Source organism: Phascolarctos cinereus, unplaced genomic scaffold, assembly GCF_003287225.1.
Source record: "Phascolarctos cinereus isolate Bilbo 61053 unplaced genomic scaffold, phaCin_HiC Scaffold_5;HRSCAF=322, whole genome shotgun sequence".
NCBI lineage: Eukaryota > Metazoa > Chordata > Mammalia > Diprotodontia > Phascolarctidae > Phascolarctos > Phascolarctos cinereus.
Genome location: NW_027555958.1, coordinates 366,192,068 through 366,212,008, shown reverse-complemented (window position 1 = coordinate 366,212,008; position 19,941 = coordinate 366,192,068). Strand labels below are relative to the sequence as shown.

The window sequence follows — 19,941 nt, the reverse complement described above, 5'->3', positions numbered from 1 at the left end:
TAGTGTCTTCTGCGCTACCATGAGTGTCAGAAAACCTCACTTTAAATCCTGCCTCAGGCATTTATCAGTGTGACCTCAGACAAGACATGAAACCTCTCTCGGTCTGTTTGTCTTCTGTAATTCTGGTCTAATATCATTAATATTACTTAACTCAGAATTGCTGTGAGTAAAATGCTTTAAAAATCTTAAAGGGCAATCAAAATGTGAGCTACAATAATAACAGCAGTTTTAATATAGAACTTACTATGTTCCAGGCACTGTGCTAAGGGCGTTACAAATATTATCTCATTTAATCCTCCCAACAACCTTGGGAGGTAGGTGCTATTATTATCATTCCCATTTTACAGATGAGAAAATTGAGACAAAAATAGATTAAGTGATTTGCCGAAGATTACACAGCTAGTGTCTGAGTTGGATTTGAGCTTGGGTCTTCCTACCTAGAGGCCCAGCACCATATCCACTGCATGCTATTTTATATTATAAAAGAACTATTATCAGAAACCTCTTTAGTACTAAATGTCATCAAAATCCAAAGATGCCAACACACACACACACACACACCAGGCCAAAAAATTATTGGGAGACTAGGGCAGGGGAAAGGAGGAAGGCATAGAGAGGAGAAATAAAGAGAGCAGGAAGAAAGGAAAGTAGCAACCAGACAGTGGAGGAAAATAAGGAAAAAGAGAAAGAAAAAACTGCATAGGAAAGGAAGTGGTAGAATACCATTACCACTGTCTCAACTGAGTAGCACACCTATGTTCATGATGGCATAGGCCTGAGCGAGGCTGTCAACATTCATATTTAAATTATTTTTCTATTGTCTCAATTTATTTTGTACACACCTTTCCAGAATCCATGAGAATGTAGCCATTTACATAACACTATGACTGAAGCTAACCTTCCCAGCTTCCTACTTATTTAATAAGGTAGAGATACTTTAAAATACTAACCTAAGGGTAACTCAAGAAACTCATGGGACTGGATGAGATGCCCAACAGGGAACACTAAGCCCAAGAGAACCCCAAAACGGCTTTGACAGTGAAGTACAGGAAGTCAGAGGGAAATCACATATTGCAGGTATTCTAACCCTAAGGTTCAAATTCAGTCCTGTATTTGGAATGAGATTCAAGGCACAATCTCCATTCTTGAAAACTAATGTCCAAAGTTCAAGATGCCACCGATAGTAATAAATGAGCTACTGATGGACTTATTCTTGCACATTAATTCTATTTAAATATAATTGGTTGGTTGTTGTCCCTAATTCTCGAAGAAGATCAAAATTACATCACTATGCTAGAGTCAAGCTTCAGTGTGTCCGACTGTGGCTGATCAGACCAATACAAGCGCGGAATGCTGTACCACAGGTCAGGCACAAATAATCTGTGTGAACATTTGCGGTGGATTTTCTAAATTTGCGCATCCTGCATTTCCTTTGGGCTGTTTCAATTCTGCTTTGCTCATACAGCAAAATATGATATGATAAAAATATAAAAAATATAATAAGTAAAAAAGAAAGCATGCTTTTTTAAAAAATAAAAAAGGAATATTACATGTTCATTTCCAAATTTTGTTAAAAAAAAAAGGTAAAGGCAAGTCACCATTCAATAGAGTAAAGCATATATATTTTTGGATACACAGATGCAACAAAATGTTGATCCATCTACACGGGACAGACTGAAACATAAATTTACCCTATTATGTGTCTATCTTCTTGCATAACAGTCATATGTTTCTGTTTATCTCTGTAATTAGCTTAGAGGAAATTACACTTTAATGTTTAATGGTCATCAAACTTAAATTATTATAAACCCACAAAACACAGACATAGAATAAGCATGAGAAAATGGGCCAGAGACACTGAAATGAAACTTTAATTAATGGCAGAATTAAAGCTGTGAGTTTTCCAAATTCAAGGAGGATTACAAAAGCAAAACTGATTTTCAAAAGTTCTAGAAAATTCTTTCCCCAAAGACAGAGCCTTAACTTTCCCCTTTTAGCTTAGTTTAGGTCAAGATTGTATGGAAACAAGAATGACTGGGAATGGGTGTGTAAGCTTTCTTTCTACCACTAAAAACATAGAAAAACTAAGCCATTAAAAAATTAAAAAATAAACCATGATTTCAGCCACAGAGTACCCCCATGGGATGGGTCACTATGCGGTGGACCTTACCTTGTACAGCTAAGCCAGCTAGTCGGACACCCTGTTCCAGGGAAGATCGCAAGCGCCCATCCAGGACATCTTTTTTGACTTGTAGATAATACTGATATCTGTATACAGGAGGAACAAAAACAGAGAACCATAAGAACATACACTTGGCACCTAGGTCCAGCAATGGAGAGGCTTTTGGACACAAACTTTCGTGTACACAACAATGGCATTGTTGATATTGATAAAATGCCTCCCTCTCAGTTTATCAGTGCAGGAGATGAAAAAGAGCCTTGCCAGCATTTATCTGCCACAACTTGTTCACTCTCAGCTGGAGAACATTCTCATCTAGTCACCTGCTTGTACACCAGCAGGCCAAAATGTTGATAAGAGCCAGTTCTTCATAACAGACTAAGAAAGCAAAATACTTTTCTGCACCTGCTCACCCACAACACCAAAGGTTGCCAGAACCAGAGTCAACAATGAGGAGAACAGATTTCTGGATAAAAGTTGAAAGCAGAATGTTTTTTTTTTAATTTTTTTTTTAAACTAAAGCACCATGGAGGAGTTACAGACAACTGGCTGGACTTTGCAACCATAATCAACAATAATACAATTTAGATCTATATTATCAATACAAATCTACAATTCAGTTATATTCTATACAGATTTATTGAGCACCTATCATTGCAAGCTACATCTTAAAAGCAAAGGTGAAGACAAAGTACTTTGAGCAATACAGCTTCAAACCACCTACCTGCATAAGGGTGGTAATCTAATGCAATCATACATCTTCTGTCTCACAACAGCATACCTCAGACAGACATAGGAATGTGCTGCTAGACAACATCAAGCCTCAGACTAGACCACTGATCTCAGAAGCTAAGTATGGTGCCTTATTTTTCTTTGCCATGGCCTCTTCGAACTACTCAACACTCAGCAATCTCCTTACACCACATGTTTCCTCCCTAGCACCACCCCTCCTAACACTCATTCCTCTTCTTTTCCACATTTCCCTCACTTTGCCTACACACACTGCTAGCCGTGGTTCTCCAGCATCAATGCCTAGCAATAACTAACATTCTATCCACCAATGGAAACCTTAATTCTTTACCCCTTTGAACAATTACATATTAAAGAACTCTAAATAAAGATGGACAATTAGTAGACCAAAACCTATGGCCTATTCTACAAACACAAAAGAGCAGGGCCCTTATTTACTATTAATCGTACTTCAAATGGTACCATTATCCATCACTATAGCGTTTGAGATAATGACACCCCTCTTAGGAACTATTATAGCCCTTCAATTTCTTCTCCCAAATGCCCAGCCCACTGTGCTAGACCAAGGAAATAGAAGAAGTACTAACTGAATTTTGGAAGGTGGAGGGGACACACAGTCTCAAATGTTAGCAGGGCAAGGAATACAATACTTTTAAATTCTCTTTATTGATGTGTAACTAAGGATTCTCTCTTTTTGCCTCTATGAAAACTACATATTCTAGTTGAAAGAAGAAAGCAAAAGCTACAAATTTATTAAGCAACTGTGCTAGGTGCTAGAGATACAAATGCAAAGTCCATATAGTCCCCTGCCCTCAAGGAGCTTACATTTTTAGGGAGACATACATGTTCATAAGCAAGGAAATAAAACTATGTTAAAATAAATTGTAAAATACAAAGTAATACGGGAGGTAAACTAACAAATGGAAATATCGTAGAAGACTTTTTAAGAGAAGTAGCATCTTAGCAGATCCTTGAAGTAAGCCAAGAGTCCTAAGAGGTGGGAGTGAGCAGGACATGGAGGGGCAACCAGTGCAGAGATCCCACTCGTGATTCTTACTGCATGATGGTAGGGAAATGACTGAACCTCTCTGGACTTCAGTTTCTTCACCTATATAGTGACAGGGTTGGAACAGATGGTCTCTGTGAGACCCCTTCTAACTCTAAATCTATGCTCCTAAAAGCTAAGAAGAGTGAGTATGCCAATTTGGTTGGATCACAGAGTTCATCAATGGGATTAATGAGTAACCAGCCTGGAAAAAAAGTCTAGAACCAGACCGCAGTGCCAAGAGTTGGAATTATATAATTTATAATTACTTTTGCTGTTTGTTTGTCATAGGATCTCAGATCTGGAAGGAACTTCAAAAGCCATCGGTACATGCCAACTTAAAACTGAGTAAGACTCAATAATACACTCAAAAGGTCATCACCCAAGCTTCTGCTTGAACACATTGAGCGAGAGGTAAACCTATTACCTCCCAAAGGCACTTAGATAATTCCCATTAAGTCTAAACCTGCCTCTCTAGAATTTCCATCCATTGTTCCTAGTTTTGATCCTTGGAGTCAAAAAAAGAAAAGAAAAGAAAAGTCTTACTCCTATGTCAAAAGACCTCACATTCTTGAAAAAGCTATGTTGTGATCCTAAATCTTCTCTTCCTCAGGCTAAACAACCTCAGTTTGTCAACTTCTCATCATGTCACATGATCTCAACGCTCTTCACCAACCTAGCCGTCCTCTTCTGAATGCTCTTCAGTTTAGCCTTTTTGTAAATGTGGCACCAAAAACCGAATGCTATACTCCAAATGTAATTTGGCCACATGAAGATGCAGTGAGAGTTTACATACTTGGCCCTGAATTTATACTTCTCTTAATGCAGCCTATGATTGCATTAGCTTTGTTTATTGCTACTGTACACTATGACTGATTTTTTTCTTATTTATGTATTTAAATATTTGTATTTGTTGATGAAAGTTAAAACTGAAAATTCTGATTAAAATTTTATCAAATCTGTATGAAAGAGAAAGAGTGAGAGAGCATTCTCTCTTCCCTAAGACACTGAGATTAATTTGATTTTTCAATCTCCAACTCCCCCCTCTACTTTGAAAGTGATTTCTTCTTCATCTGATCTCAGTGAACTTTATACTTCTATGCATCTATGTTCTAATTTATAGCATATATCTTATCACAGAGACTACTATAAACTTTGGAAGGGTAGGGGCCATCTCTTATTTAACTTTGCAAATATTGAAACATCTAACACAGGGCTTTGCATGCAGTAAATAATAAAGATAATTAATAAAGATAATAAAGGTTTATAAAAAGAATGAATTATTTTCCATAATTAAGTAGTTTTTATAAATCAAGGAGAAATCAGGTACATAATACCTCTATAGCAACGTCCAGTTTTAGTATTCTAGAATTATCTTGCTAACCTGGTCATTTTATTTTTTTACATATGTGCTTTGGCTCCTAGAAAAGTTACATTGGATAGAGTAGTCTGCCATATCCTCTACCACCAACACTAACCACCAACCAACTGCCAAAGATAGGAAGGTCAACCCAAGAGCCCCAAGAATAGCAGCACCCCCTAAACCACAGGTCCCCCACCCATGATCCTGGAAAGTAACCCTTGTGAAGATGAGACCTGGGAACTCCTTCTTCAAGCACTGCTGCTTTCCTCCTACCAACTTCCCAACAGCCATACCTATTAAAAAATCAGGAAACTGTTATAACATGTAATTGGGGAAAATAAAATATATTAAACATGAAAAGAAAGTTTTTTGCCATGTAAGTCCTTGGTACCAACAAAGACTCAGCAGTAGAAACAGATATGGTTTTATCAATAGAAATGATATGAAGATGCTTTGCCCTATACCATATATATTCCATCCAACCTGAAGCTAAAACCTGTTGTATATGTTATCTCTTCCTATTGGAATATAAACTCCTTGAGAGGAGGGATTGCCTTGGTTTTCAACTTGTATCACCAGTACAACATAGTTGGGGTTTTTTTTACTTCTTTCTTTCTTTCTTTCTTTCTTTCTTTCTTTCTTTCTTCTTCCTTCCTTCCTTCCTTCCTTCCTTCCTTCCTTCCTTCCTTCCTTCCTTCCTTCTTTTTTCTTTCTTTCTTTCTTTCTTTCTTTCTTTCTTTCTTTCTTTCTTTCTTTCTTTCTTTCTTTCTTTCTTTCCTTTCTTTCTTTCTCTCTATCTTTCACAACTAATATACAAGACAGACCAGAGAAGAGCTGCCTAATCTGACCTGAATATTAAACTCCTAATCTACTCTCCCCAAGTTAACCCTATGACCTACCTATCACCAACTGCCATAATGTACATGTACATGAGTTCGCAGCTATGTGGCGTGGTAGACAGAGCACTGGACCTGGAGTCAGGAAGACTGAAATTCAAATCTAGCCTCAGGCACTTACTAGCTGTGGGCAAATCGTTTAACTTCTGTCTGCCTCAGTTTCCTCATCTGTGAAATGGGGATAATAATAGGCCCTGCCTCCCAGGGTAATGGTGAGAAACAAATGAGATACTATTTATAAAATGTTTAGCACAGCACTTGGTACCTATAAGCACGCATAAATGTCAGCAATTACTATCTATTATTCATGCAACAGCTCTCTGTTTTTATTCAGCAATGAATTCCTGTACACTTTCCCTTAATCTTAAATTCTCAAAGAGTAAAGACTCTCTGTTTGCCATAAGGATTAACATGGTATTGCCCAAATTTCAATTAAATTAGAAATTTAATCAGTTTCATTTTTATAAAAGAACCAATTGTTCTGATAATTTAACTGGCAACCTCAATCTGTGAGTATGTTTCTTTTAGTTTTTAGAGAAGTATAGATGAAAAGGCACTATGGCATAGCCAACTGAAAGCTGACCCTGGAGTCAGAAGATTTGGGTTCAAGTCCTGATTCAAGTCCTAACAGTGTCTGGTAAATAATTAAGTACTTACTAAATGTATATTGATTGATTGACCCATCCTAGCTCTGTGATCACAGGCAAGTAATTTAACATCTCTGTATCCCACAACACACTCTAATAATATTAGTTACAGGAGAGTTGTTATATTTCCATACCAGCAATGCCCTATTCCAATCCAATCATAGATAAACAGACAGATAGATACAGATAATAGATACCCACACATATATATGTACGTATGTATGTATGTATGTGTGTGTAAATAAATCTTCCCCCGTGTATATATTATATATAAATCTCCCCCTTACTCCCCAGGGGCCAGGCATTGTGATAGTTTCTAGAGGAGATTGTTCTTGTTGAATTGTTTACTTGTGCCCAACTCTACATGACCCCATGGCCAGACTCCACGGGGTTTTCTTGGTAAAGATAATGCAGTGATTTGCCATTTCCTTCTCCAGTGTGTCCCCAATTTATAAATGAGGAAAGGGAAATGGGGGTTAAGTGACTTGCCCAAGGTCACACAGCTAATAACTGTCCGAAGCCAGATTGGAACTCAGATCTTCCTGGCTCCAGGCCCAGTGCTCTATCTACTGCACAACTTAGCTGCCGAGTCTGAAGGAGAATCAAAGATAAATAAACATAGCCTCTGGCATCAAGGACCTTACAGTTCAGTACTAGGTGATCAGATATGTACACAGATACACATATTCATAGATTTAGAGCTAAAATAAACTTCGGAGGATATCTAGTCCAACACTCATATTTTAAAGATGAGAAAATACAAATGAGAACAAATACAAAGATGTGAAAATACAAATTAAAGATGAGAATTACAAATAAGTAAATAGGAGTATAAATTGTCAGATCAACATGATGTAGCCTCTTCAGTCATCTTAGGGAAGAAGAAAACAAAAAAAAAAGTGGAAATGGGAAAGCCAGGCTTTCAACGTTGAGTCTAAATAACCAAAGTGAAGGAATCTGGAGTTGTTTGCACCCAAACTTGCCTCCATAAGCCATTTTTTGTTTTGTCCTTCCCTTTTAGCCAAGACCCAACCAGTCTTATCTTTAAATGTTTTTTCCTGGAATTGAGTTAACATTGATTAAAGGTGGCCCTTATTAAATGTGCCTGCTGTTTCCCTTTCTCTTTCTTAGAGGAAAGAAAGGTGATAACAAGTTTGAAGAAAATGGTCTTGTTAGGCCTATGGGTCCAATCACTCCAATTAGCAAACATGGAACCTGGACAATAAATGGTTTACATTTGTTTCACTGCTTCAAGAAGTTCATACACTGTCAATGACAAGAAAGCCTCTTGGTTATACAGTAGAATTTGTCAGTAACAATTCGGTTGTGTTCAACTTAATAACCTAATGCACCATATTATTCAAATCACTACATTTGGGATGACAGGGAGAGAAGAGAGTTCAGATTTTTCTTGCATTTTAAACTTAACATGATGTCATCTGTCCTATTTCTTTTACATACCTTTCTTTAAAACATCTTCCATTTTTTACCATCAACCCAAGTCTTTGCTCTATAAGAAGCAGAGTAGTATAATGTAGTGGTATTACATTCATAGAAAAGACCTCCTGCATAATGACTTAGAAAATCATAAATTAACATTATGTTGAATTTTTATTTATTTTGTCAAGCATTTTCAAACTACATTTAGATCTAATTTGGTTAGAGTGGTAGATGGAGTCAAGAAGATCTGGGTCTGACTGCTAGGTCTATATCAAAAAGATAATTAAAAGGACCTATTTATACAAAAATATTTATTTATAGCAGTTCCTTTTGTGGTGACTAAGAATTGGAAATCGAGAGGATGCCCATCAATTGGGGAATGGCTAAATAAAATGTGGTATGTAATTATGATGGAATATTTTTGTGCTATAAGAAATGACAAGTAGGATGATTCCAGAAAAACACAGAAAGACTTACATGAACTGATGCAAAGTGAAGTGAGCAGAATAAGGAGAACACATTGTACACATTAACAGCAATACTGTACAACGAAGACCTGTGAATGACTTAAACTGTTCTCAGCAATACAATGATACAAGACAATCCCAAAGGACTCATGAAGCAGGCTAACTGCCTCCAGAGGAAGAACTGATATTGTTTGAATACAGACTGGAGCATGTGATTTTTCACTTTATTTCTTTCATTCAAAATCAGTGATGTGGAAATGTTTTACATGATTGCACATGTATGATCTATATCAGATTGCTTACCATTTCAGGAAGCAGGAGGGGGAAGTGATAGAATTTGGAACTCAAAACTATTTTTTAAATGTTAAAAAAACTGTTTTAACATGTAATTGGGGGGGAGGGAGAATAGGGAAGAACAGTGGTATATTTTTAATGTTTACATCATTCAAAGACATAGGTAAGGATATCTGGTTGTGAGAGTTTGATGAAAAATTTCAGGTTAGCAACAATTTGCTCTAACAGAGTGAAAAATCAGAATTATTCTCTAAGGATCTCAAAAAAGTCAAGTGACTCTAGGTATGGTTACTGAGAAAGCCACAGTCCTTGCTTTTATAGAGTTTTTTATCTAAAAGAGAGATGATTTGTTGATTTAATTTCCCAAAGTTACAACAGCAGGAAGGAGATACAAGGAAAAATTTCCTCATCACTGAGACTGTCAAACATTATCAAACAAGATATTTGGATAGCTCTTAGCACAGTGTCTGGTATACAGTAGGCACTTAATAAATGCTTTTTCCATTTTTATCTACTGCTTGGATATTGAGGGATGCTGGGAAATATTCTCTGCAAGTTTCATCTAATTGGAATGTTTTTGCCTAAAAGTAAGAAAAGATAAAATCTCAGAGTTCTCTTCTTGTCCTACGAATATCAAAAGTAAGAAATGTCACAAGAGGTCAAACCAATTTTAAACAGGAGTCTATCTCTAATAATGACACATGGACATGGTTTCTCAAATACCTAGATAACTGATTTCTATGACACAGTCCTCCAAAATCACAAACTTTCCTTGACTCAGACTTTCCTTTAATAATCCATTAGAGCTCTCTGGTTCATTTATTCATCTAAACTCCTATTACATCTATTTCAGGCCCATCACTCTTAAGCGTACCCAGGACCATGCCATGGGGCAGAGGACAGAGGAAACTACATTTCTGCCTGACAATGATTATCAAGCCCAGTCACTCCCCCCCACCCCCTTTTGGCATTTTACTGCTCATAAATATCTCTCCTAGAGACTGGGGAGACGGACAGGGGTAAGGAAAAAAGATAGAACAAGTCTGCATTCTTTCACCATTTGTTAAATGGGAGGAGTGGTGTAGAGATGCCTGTGGGACCATGTGGCCCAGTGTAGAAGACAACAAAAGACGTAATTTTAAATCTTGGGTCACTAAAGATATCGACCTTAAGGAAACCACATTCCATCTATTCCAAGGGGTGCTTTATGGTTATAAAACCTGATGATTAATCCCAGTGTCCATGTCTGCCACAACCAGATAAACAATGCCTCGGAAGGCAGAGAACCCAACAAAACCATTGGCTTGCCTCCTCCTCTGATTATCTACTCTCAACATGTCAGAGAACTGTCTGGACCTCAGAAGCTCTTGAGTAAAAGTTCTAAGAACAAAGGCTGTTTGATTGATGTTTTTAAAAGATAAAAATGGATATACCATTTAGAAATATTCGATTATAACACACAGTCTTTTGTACTTGTCTCACCCACTTACTGAAAGGTACTCAGTTTTGTTTTGTTTTTTAATCCGGGTTTGAGTTAACAGACAATTAAATCACTGCACTATATCCATACAGTCAACATACCTGTGATTATGCAAAGGTGCAAATCATCTAGGAAAAAGGACAGGGAAAACCTAAAACCTAGCAATGACAACCTTGCAGTGTCTTATTTTTTCTACCAATCTCCTGCAGACCACAAGCAGTCATCTTGTTGGGGCTTGCATGGCGCACGCGCGCGTGTACACACACACACACACACACACACACACACTTCTTGACAAAAGCTCGATTCTGAGAATCACTGGCTTGAAACATTCACCACTACTAATTCTATTTTGGGACGGTCACCTGACCTCCAACTGTGCTTCCTAAAAACTTAGGTTCCTGTGAGTCAAAGCATTATAATTCTCTCCTGAAAAGGATGATGTGAATTTAAATACAGACACATATACACACCTTTCTTAACTATGCTATGAAAAAAGGCCAGCGATAGCAAGTATTGCAAGAGAGGAAGGCATGCCATGACCTGATCTTGCTTTCTGCCCTTGAACTCTTGCATTAATTATAACAAATTACAGGGAGAACAAGTATAGTTTATAAGTATAATAAATTCCCTAATAATAACCTATAATTTAATCAGGGTTATTCCAGATTTTATTTTTTCTAAACAACACATTTTAGAGGAGAGAGAAGAGAATCTCACTACTACTGACAGATCCAGACTTTTTCTTTTCAACCCTATTCTATGCCATTAGGCCTGGACACCTTTAAAAATTAAGTTTTAGAGCAGACAAATCTATAGGTCTCCGTGAAAGCCAGCTGGGGAAGGGGAAAGCCACAGAAAATAACCTAAACAGGGATGATATCCTTGTGAGGAAAGCTGATCACACACACACACACACACACACACAAACCAACCCCTAGAAAACGCCATACTGTTTGATCTAGGCAAGTTTGACAGAACCGGTAGATAGAATCTAGAAGCCAAAAGGAAAAAGACTACATTCCTTGGAGTACATACATGTTGAGACACATTAAGACCATATAGCCAGGGTCTATGGAAAAGGAAAAGGGAAGGAAGTGGGAATGAGAAAAACAGAAATGACATTACAGTGGGCTTAAATGTCAGGTCAATAAGAAGATGTAGCCTCTTCAGTCATCCTAGGGAACAAGAAAGCATTAAAAAAAAAGTGGAAATGTTAAAGTCAAGCTTTCAATGTTGAGTCTAAATAACTAAAGTGAAGGAATTTGGAGTTGTTTGCACCCAAACTTGCCACCATTCAATTCAAGAAAAACAGTTCTGAGTGTCTGACCATGGTTTGCAGTGGCTGCCCACCATATCATCTGCCTCAAAAGGTGAAAGAAAATGCCCAAACATCAAGCCTTCCTTAAACATTACAGATCACTTGTGCGTGAATTTATCTAAACTTTCCTTGATGACAGACACTGAATTACATAAATAATGTAGGCATCCATATGTTAATGAGGGAGGGGGAGTATTTGGATATTTTTTTTTCACGGAATCAAAGAATCTAAAGTTCATCTAATCTAAACTGAACTTGAAACAAAAGTTTGTTCAACATATCCCCTACCCTAAACATTCATGCAACCCCTACTTGGACACCTCCAGTAATGTAAGATCTCATTAACAGATGAGGCAATTAATTCCACTTTTGGAATTCTTCATATTGATCCTAAATCTGTGTCCCCATAAGATTAATTTTAGTTCTAGTTCTTCTTAGGGATAGAAACTGGACCTGTGATTTCATCAGTACAAGGAACTCTGAAACACTGTCGTTGTCCGTCCCCACCCCCCCCCATCCCATGCAGGGAGGCACCTTCTCTGTAACATACAGTCTTAGTTGCCTAGATGACCTGCCCAGGGCCACACAGCCTCAGTGTGTCACAGGTGGCACTTGAACCCATGGCTTCCTGGCTGTAAGGCCAACATTCCATCCATTAACCATGCTGTCTCTCCTCTGAGGGTAACCAAAATAAACATGCTCTCTCTGCAACCCTTCAAAATATTTAAGAAAGAGAAGAATACAGTTTTAAGCTTTCTTTTCTTCAGGCAGAGCACTCCTGCTGGGTTCAAGGGATCTCCAGATAATGTTGCTTTGGCTCCTCTTTCTGCCCTGATCGAAGCCCACTCTCCAAATGCGCTCTCATTTGTTAGCATCTATCCTAAAAGGTGACACAGAACTCAAAGCTACAGGTGAGGTCTGAGGGGACAGAGAGCAGTACAACTGTCATCTCTAAACAGTGCAATTCAATTAACATAGAAGATTGCATTAGCTCTTCTTCACTGCCAGTCCACACTGTTGACTCCTACTGAGTTTACTGTCACCAAGTCTTTTTGACATGCCCTGCTTTTCAGCCACATCTCCCCTATCTCATACCTGCAAAGTTAATTTTTTTTTCCAACCTAAGTACGGGACTTACTTTGATCCTTAATAAATTTCATTTGATTTTAACCACGTATGGTTCGACATGCTAAATCTTTTCTGACTCCTGATTCTATCAGTGAACATATGAGAAGTCCTCAAATTTGTGTCAGCCAGAAACTTAATAAGCAATTCAAGTCTTAGAACTGGAGTCAGGAAAGCCTAGGTTAGAATCTCACCTCTAACACTAGCTGTATCACCTTTGGCAAGTTACTTAACATCTCTGAGATTCAGTTTCCTCATCTGTAGAAAGGGGATTTTAACTATAGTACCTTCCTCACAACTGGCCTTACCAGTGCCCCCGCCATGAGGTACCAGTGAGATAGTACATGCAAAGAACTTTATAAGCTAGAAATGACTACATAAATGTCAAGGTTAAGTGACTTATCCAAGGTCACACCACTACCAGAGTGAGCGTAAACATGTAAGTATTAAGACTGACTTAATTTGGGAGAATAATTTGGAACTATACCCAAAGGGCTACTAGGTCTGTATCCCTTTTCTTTGCCATAAAAGAAAAGGGAAAAGGCCCTAAATGTATGAAAATATTTATAGTAGCTCTTTTTGTGATGGCAAAGAAATGGAAATTGAAGGAATGCCCATCAAAGGAATGGCTGAACAAGATATAATATATGATTATGATGGAATACTACTACACTATATGAAATGACAAGCAAGATGCTCTCAGAAAAATCTGGGAAAACTTATATGAACTGATTCAAAATGAAGTGAGCAGAACCAAGAGAACAATGTATACAGTAACAGCAATATTATAATGGTGATCAACTGTGAAAGACTTGGCTACTATCATCAACAGATGAAAAATGTTATCTACGTCCAGAAAGAGAAATGATGAACTCTGAATACAGACTGAAGTACACTGTTTTTCACTTTCTTTATCTTTCTTGCTTTTTTTTTCAACACAGCTAATATAGACATGTATATGTTTGGATAACTTCATATGTATGCTGGGCCTCATATTGTTTCCTTCTCAATAGGTAGAGGAGGGAGAGAATTTAGAACTCAAATTTTAAAAAAATGAATGTTAAAAATAAATACACATATAACCTACAGAAAATGACAACTTGGACATTACTCGTCTCTGTTAATTCAGTTTTTAAAAGCCACTAAGAAAAAATACCAAATAAAACATTGATGAGGCCAGTCATTTTTAACAACACAAAATAGTCATATCAATTTGTGTAAATTCACTACATCCTTATTAAATTCTCTACTTCATTTTACCTATGCAGAGACCCTCCATGAAGCTGATTTTTTCCTTCACTGAACAAGATCAAAAAAACCTACATGCAAGTTCTAAATATATGAGTTATAATAAGCATATCTTTATAACCACATCCCAGGACTTCAAATTAACATGTGGTTCTTCCTTGTTGGATTTTAACAAAATTTTTAAAAAACCACAACCCTTTAGCTTAACTATGCTTAACAAAATATCATGACATTCAGTGTGCTGATTTATAAATATGCATGTTATTTTCTTGAACTCACAATTTCAAGTATACCAATATCAAAGCAACCTATTACAATTTTATTGGATATTGAATTTTCTGAGCTTTTTTAAGAGATGAGCCGTTAAGAATGATTTTTAATGTAACCACCCCTTCATCTCATTTCTCACAAAAAAAATGCATGAAAAACAGGTACCCCTCACTTGAAAGTCCAAAATCCACATCAGTTTTAAAAGACACTATGAAATAATTCGTCATCCCAAGTAATCTGGAGAACTAATGAACAGTTGAAAAAATTATTGTGTTAAGGGCAGGCAATGAGCATTAATTAAGCACTCACTAGATGTATCAGCCAGCGTCACTTGCTTTACAAACATTATCTAATTTGATGTTCACAACAATCCTGGAAGGTAGCTGTTATTGGAAACTCTATTTTACAGTTGAGGAAACTGAGGCAGACAGAATTTAAGTGGTTTGCCTTAGGTCACATTGTTAGTAAGCATCTGAGGCCATATGTGAATTCAGATCTTCCTGACTCCAGGCCCAGCTCTATTCATTACATAAACTAGCTGCCTCCAAACTACTATATTTATATGCCTCAAAAGCAAAGTCCATATACCATATGCTTTTTGAAATAAAAACTTGGAAAGAAAGAGAACTAGTGTTCGTAAAAAGACATACTTAGTTGTATCTTGGTGGTACAGAAACTCCCAGCCCTTACTTCTTTCAATGTTCTGTCCAGGACATTCTTGTAGTATATAACTAAGTCAATTCCTGGTTGTTTCTGCACTTACATATGGATCTCTGATCCTGGATAAGAGGTATGTGCTAGGTGAAATGAGCCTAAAGTGATCCGGTCTGCCCTGTAGCCCACCGAAATTCTAATGAAGCAGATGAGTTGGTTATCTTTTCACACTGAGAGGTCAGAAACACTGCTTTGATACGGTCCACTTGCTCTGTGGCAATTGGTTCAAACTACCTCTGTGAGCTACCAAGCAGCAAATTATAAACTTAGAGAAATAAATCACAGCTGGGCCCCAACTGCGAGGAGTTAAATGATCTTGTTGGGTAAAGGGAATACAAACAAAGGTACAATAAGGCTCACTGCTAATTAGTCAACTGAAAACCTCTCATCTAAATTCCTACTGTGCAATAAATCCAGAGGCTCGTCTCCCTTATGCTACTAATAGATATCTCTTGACTCATCAGTTCAAAATATACACCTGTCTGCCCTGAAAGGCATGTGTTTATATCATTACCCACAATGCCACTGTGGGAAAAAGTACCTTAAATTACATATGGAAGCAGGATGATTCAACTACTCAGAGATCTGCCTTTCTGGTAGCTGGCCAGGTTAGTGGCTAAGCTGGTTTGCATAATATGCTAAAAAAAAAATCTGGTGAGCTTGCAGATAGATGCAGCAGTAGCAAATAATGCAGTTTGTAATCTGTATACTCTGGGGAAAAATAAAATAAAATAAAATAAAACCATAATGCAGCTAGAAGAAAAGAGCTCCTTTTGTGAGATGTACAAGATTATTTTATTATCATACCTACTTAAAAGCAACTCTTGTTTTTTTTATACATTTACAACTTCAAAAAAATAAAATTAAGAAACCTCAATTCTTAGAGGAGAACCAAAATTTCAGAAGCACCAGCTACCAAAACTTTCTTCTGATTCTTTGAAATATCTATTATTTTATAGGTATCGATATTCCATTCCCAAAGCAAATCACAAACCCTCTATGAATGAAAAACTCATTACCTCAGAACAGTGGGTCTCTACCCTCAGCCAGGCTGTTCTTTGGAAAACAGTCTATTATTGTTTCTATGCTTTAAAACTTTCCCAGGAGTTGGAGGCATCCAGTATGATATACTCAACACATATACTAAGTGTTCCCAAAATCATAGTCCAGTATGAGGCAATTAAAGCTGACTTACAGCTACATTCATACAGTACCTGTGAGGCTATTATAATTTTAAATTGCACTAACACTTTTGAGACTTCTTGTAATTCTAGCACAAAAGCGTGGTCAAACTCAAGTAGAAATGGAAGGCCACTAAAACAAATATAAGGATCCCCGTGGGAGGCATATTGGTTTGGAAAGCCACACACTAAATTATCTATTTCCTACTGTGTTTTTATTTACTTTGCTTAATATTTCCCAATTACCTTTTAATCTGGTTTGGCAGGTGTTTTGACACTCTGCTCTACATGCTCTCCAATAACCCAACAGCTACTTCATGGAGGTATTCCTGATCGTGGACATGAGCTAGAATAGGTCTCACCTTTGCCTGATGGGTTCAGTCAGAGGAGAAAAAGGAGGAGAAAAAGGAGGAGGAGGGGAAAGAAAAAGAGAAAGAGAAGAAGGAAAATGAAGAGGAAGAAATAGAAGAAGAGGAGGAGATTGTACTCTCCACAATGCACCACCCATTCTTTCCCAAATCCTTTCCTCTTCCTTACAAACCCTGACCTAGTATCCTGTTTTTTTCCTTCTATCACTCTACACAAGATTCCCTTGTAAATAAAAGGCAGTAGAATCAGTTTTGATCATGGGTTACTAATCTTCTCATCCTTGAATACTCTAGGTTTAAACTACCTTGAAACCCTCAGTTACTTTCGGTTTCTGTGTCCCTCTGACAGTGCTTAATCATTTGCTGCATATAGATACTGTTTTTAAAAATCTGCTGATATTGTTAATGCACAAAAGAATCACCAATATGCTGACTCAAATTCAAGGTCTTTCAAAAACGTCCATGGGGAAAAAATCAAATCTGAACAGGATGTGCACTAGCAAACACCAGAGTATTATGGCAAAGAGATGTCCTGCCAGGCAGTCAGAAACATGGGCTTTCCTGGAGTGATGCTACTCCCCACCAACAAACATTGACCTACATCCCTTCTCTATTTAAGCCATAGATTACTTGAAGCCAAGAATCACATTCAACTCAATGTCAGTTCTAAATGTATAAGCATTTACTAATTACTTACTAGGTGAAAAACATGCTTTTCCCATATGAAGATGAAAAATTATGGTGCCTACCATCAGGAAGTTTATAATGTGATATTAATGTGATGCCTTTACGCATCGCTTCAAGGTTTACGAAGTGCTTTACACCAATTATCTCATTTGACCTTCAAAACAACCCTGCGAGATAAGTGAAGAAGGCGAGGAAGGAAGGGGAGGAAAGGAACCAGCATTTATGTGTCTACTTCTGTGCTAAGTGCTTTACAAATATTATGTAACTTGATTCTCACAATGATTTTGCAAGGTAGGGATTATTATGATCCCCATTTTACAGATGAGGAAACTAAGTGATTGGCCCAGGGTAAGACAGCTAGTAAATATCTAAAGCCAAATTTGAACTCAGATCTTCCTGACTCCAGGCATGGTGCTCTAGCTACTGGTGCTACTAGCTGCCTCAGAGTACTATTGTACCAATTTTGCAAATGAGGAAACTGAGGCTGAATGAGGTTAATTAACTTGTCTAGGATAGCACAACTACTAGACTAGAGTAAGTATTAAGGCATATGTAGAATATGACAAGTGAATTGGAATCATTCAGAAATAATATTTTTTTTCAGTGGCAACAAGAGCAGATTTGGACAACAACTGTCATAGAACAGGAAAAACAGATTTGTTCTATTTGGCTCCAAAGGGAAGATCTAAGGGAAATAGATGGAAAAGGCAGTGTGGTACAGTGGATAGAGTGCTGGACTTAGAGGCAGGAAGACCTGGGTTGAAATCCTACCTAAGACAATTACTAACTGTGTGATCCTGGGCTAGACACTTTTAATGTCCCTCAGCCTCAGTTTCCGCATCTGCAAAACAAAAGAGTTGGACTTGAAAACCTCTAAAATCTCTTCTATAATCCCCCGACACTATGAAGTTACAAAAAAGAAAAATTTTCTAAGAATTAGAGGAAACCAAAAGTCCTCCTGCCTCAGAAAGTGGTGGATTTCCCCTCACTGGTCTCTTCAAATAAAAGCTGGATTCCTCTACGCAAGGATACTGTAGAAGAAATTCAGATACTGGTTAGTCTTAATGTGCTCTGAGGTCCCTTCTGACTCTGAAAAATCTGAGGAACAAAATCTATTTTTCAGTCTATATCCCTAATGCTCAATATACTAATGTGTATGTATACACACACACACGTACTTACACATACATGTATATACATGTACACATATATGTATTTATATAGTGCATATGTACATGCATATATACATACACATGTGTGTATGCAGGTATGGCTATATGTATATGCTAGTACAGATGCATATATACTTGTATGTACATATTAGTGTATGTATTCTAGTATATATACACGTATATACACACATATACGTGTATATATACACACATATACATGTATATATTCTAGTATACACACATGTATATGTGTATATACATACATGCACATATAGACACATATACATGTATGTACACACACACACACATATATGTAATGGCTTAAAATAAATCTCTGCTGATTGACTAACCCCAACTCCTCCCGGAAAAAAAAAAACAACCTGAATCATGTGCTCTTTTGGAAGAGAGGCCCTTAATAATTAGAAAAATAGTTGTAGTACTAAAAGATAATTGCTTTCATAACTAATTATAATGTCAAAAAAACCCAATGTGAAATATTACACCAAAGACAACATGGGTATCCAAAAAAGAAGATTTCTGATATCTCCACTGAACTCCTCTGCAACTGAAGACAACTTTGGTTTTAGCGACCAAATAGACCTTAGAAACCATTTAGCATAGAAAGCAACCCCCAAGAATGCCCGAGCAAGTGGAAAACATGATACTCAATATTTCAAGCTGAGAACCTTAAAATTTGGAACTTCTTCCTCAAAGTCAAAGGATAATTGAAGAAGGGAGCAAACAACTAGGCAGAAGTAGCTCCTGCAGGTCCAGGGTAAGAACACTTAAAAGAAAAAAAGGGCCAACCAGCGGAAAGTTGTCAGCACATTACTGCACAAATCCAGCAACTGGGATGCAAGATGAATTTTAGTATATTAAATGGATAATTATGTCTTTGTAGAATATAAAAAAAAAAGGCAGCTGAAGATATCAAGTGTGGCAACAGCTGCCAAAGACAAAATGCCAATCCAGCAACATCTCACGGCCCAAGAATTTTGTATCTTCCTACACCGCAATTTTTGCCAAATTCTTGCTTGATATTTTCAAGTGCAGAAAGAACAGCCTCCACACAAATCCTCCTCTCAAATCCCTTGTGAGGCCTGAGGATTAAATGAACATACATTCCCTCCCCATTTGCTTGTGGATTGTGGTTTTTTAAATTTTGTTTTGTTTTTTAGATTTTAAATATCTCAGAGTAGGAGTGGGGGGAAAGAGAAACTGAGAGAGAACAGAATAACCTCTGGAAAAGAGATTACTTAAAAGACATTATATATAATGTAAAATAAATTATTAT

At 37.2% G+C, this 19,941-nt stretch overlaps 1 protein-coding gene across 2 annotated transcripts in view; it reads right to left on the bottom strand.

Moving 5' to 3' along the window:
• Nucleotides 1-19,941, bottom strand: part of PTPN14 (protein tyrosine phosphatase non-receptor type 14) — a 259,512-nt gene that overhangs the window by 84,395 nt on the left and 155,176 nt on the right. For both annotated transcript variants that reach the window (XM_021007778.2, XM_021007777.2), the window contains one exon: nucleotides 2,171-2,268. In XM_021007778.2, coding sequence (XP_020863437.1) covers nucleotides 2,171-2,268 — 98 coding nt within the window. The remainder of the gene's footprint in view (nucleotides 1-2,170; nucleotides 2,269-19,941) is intronic.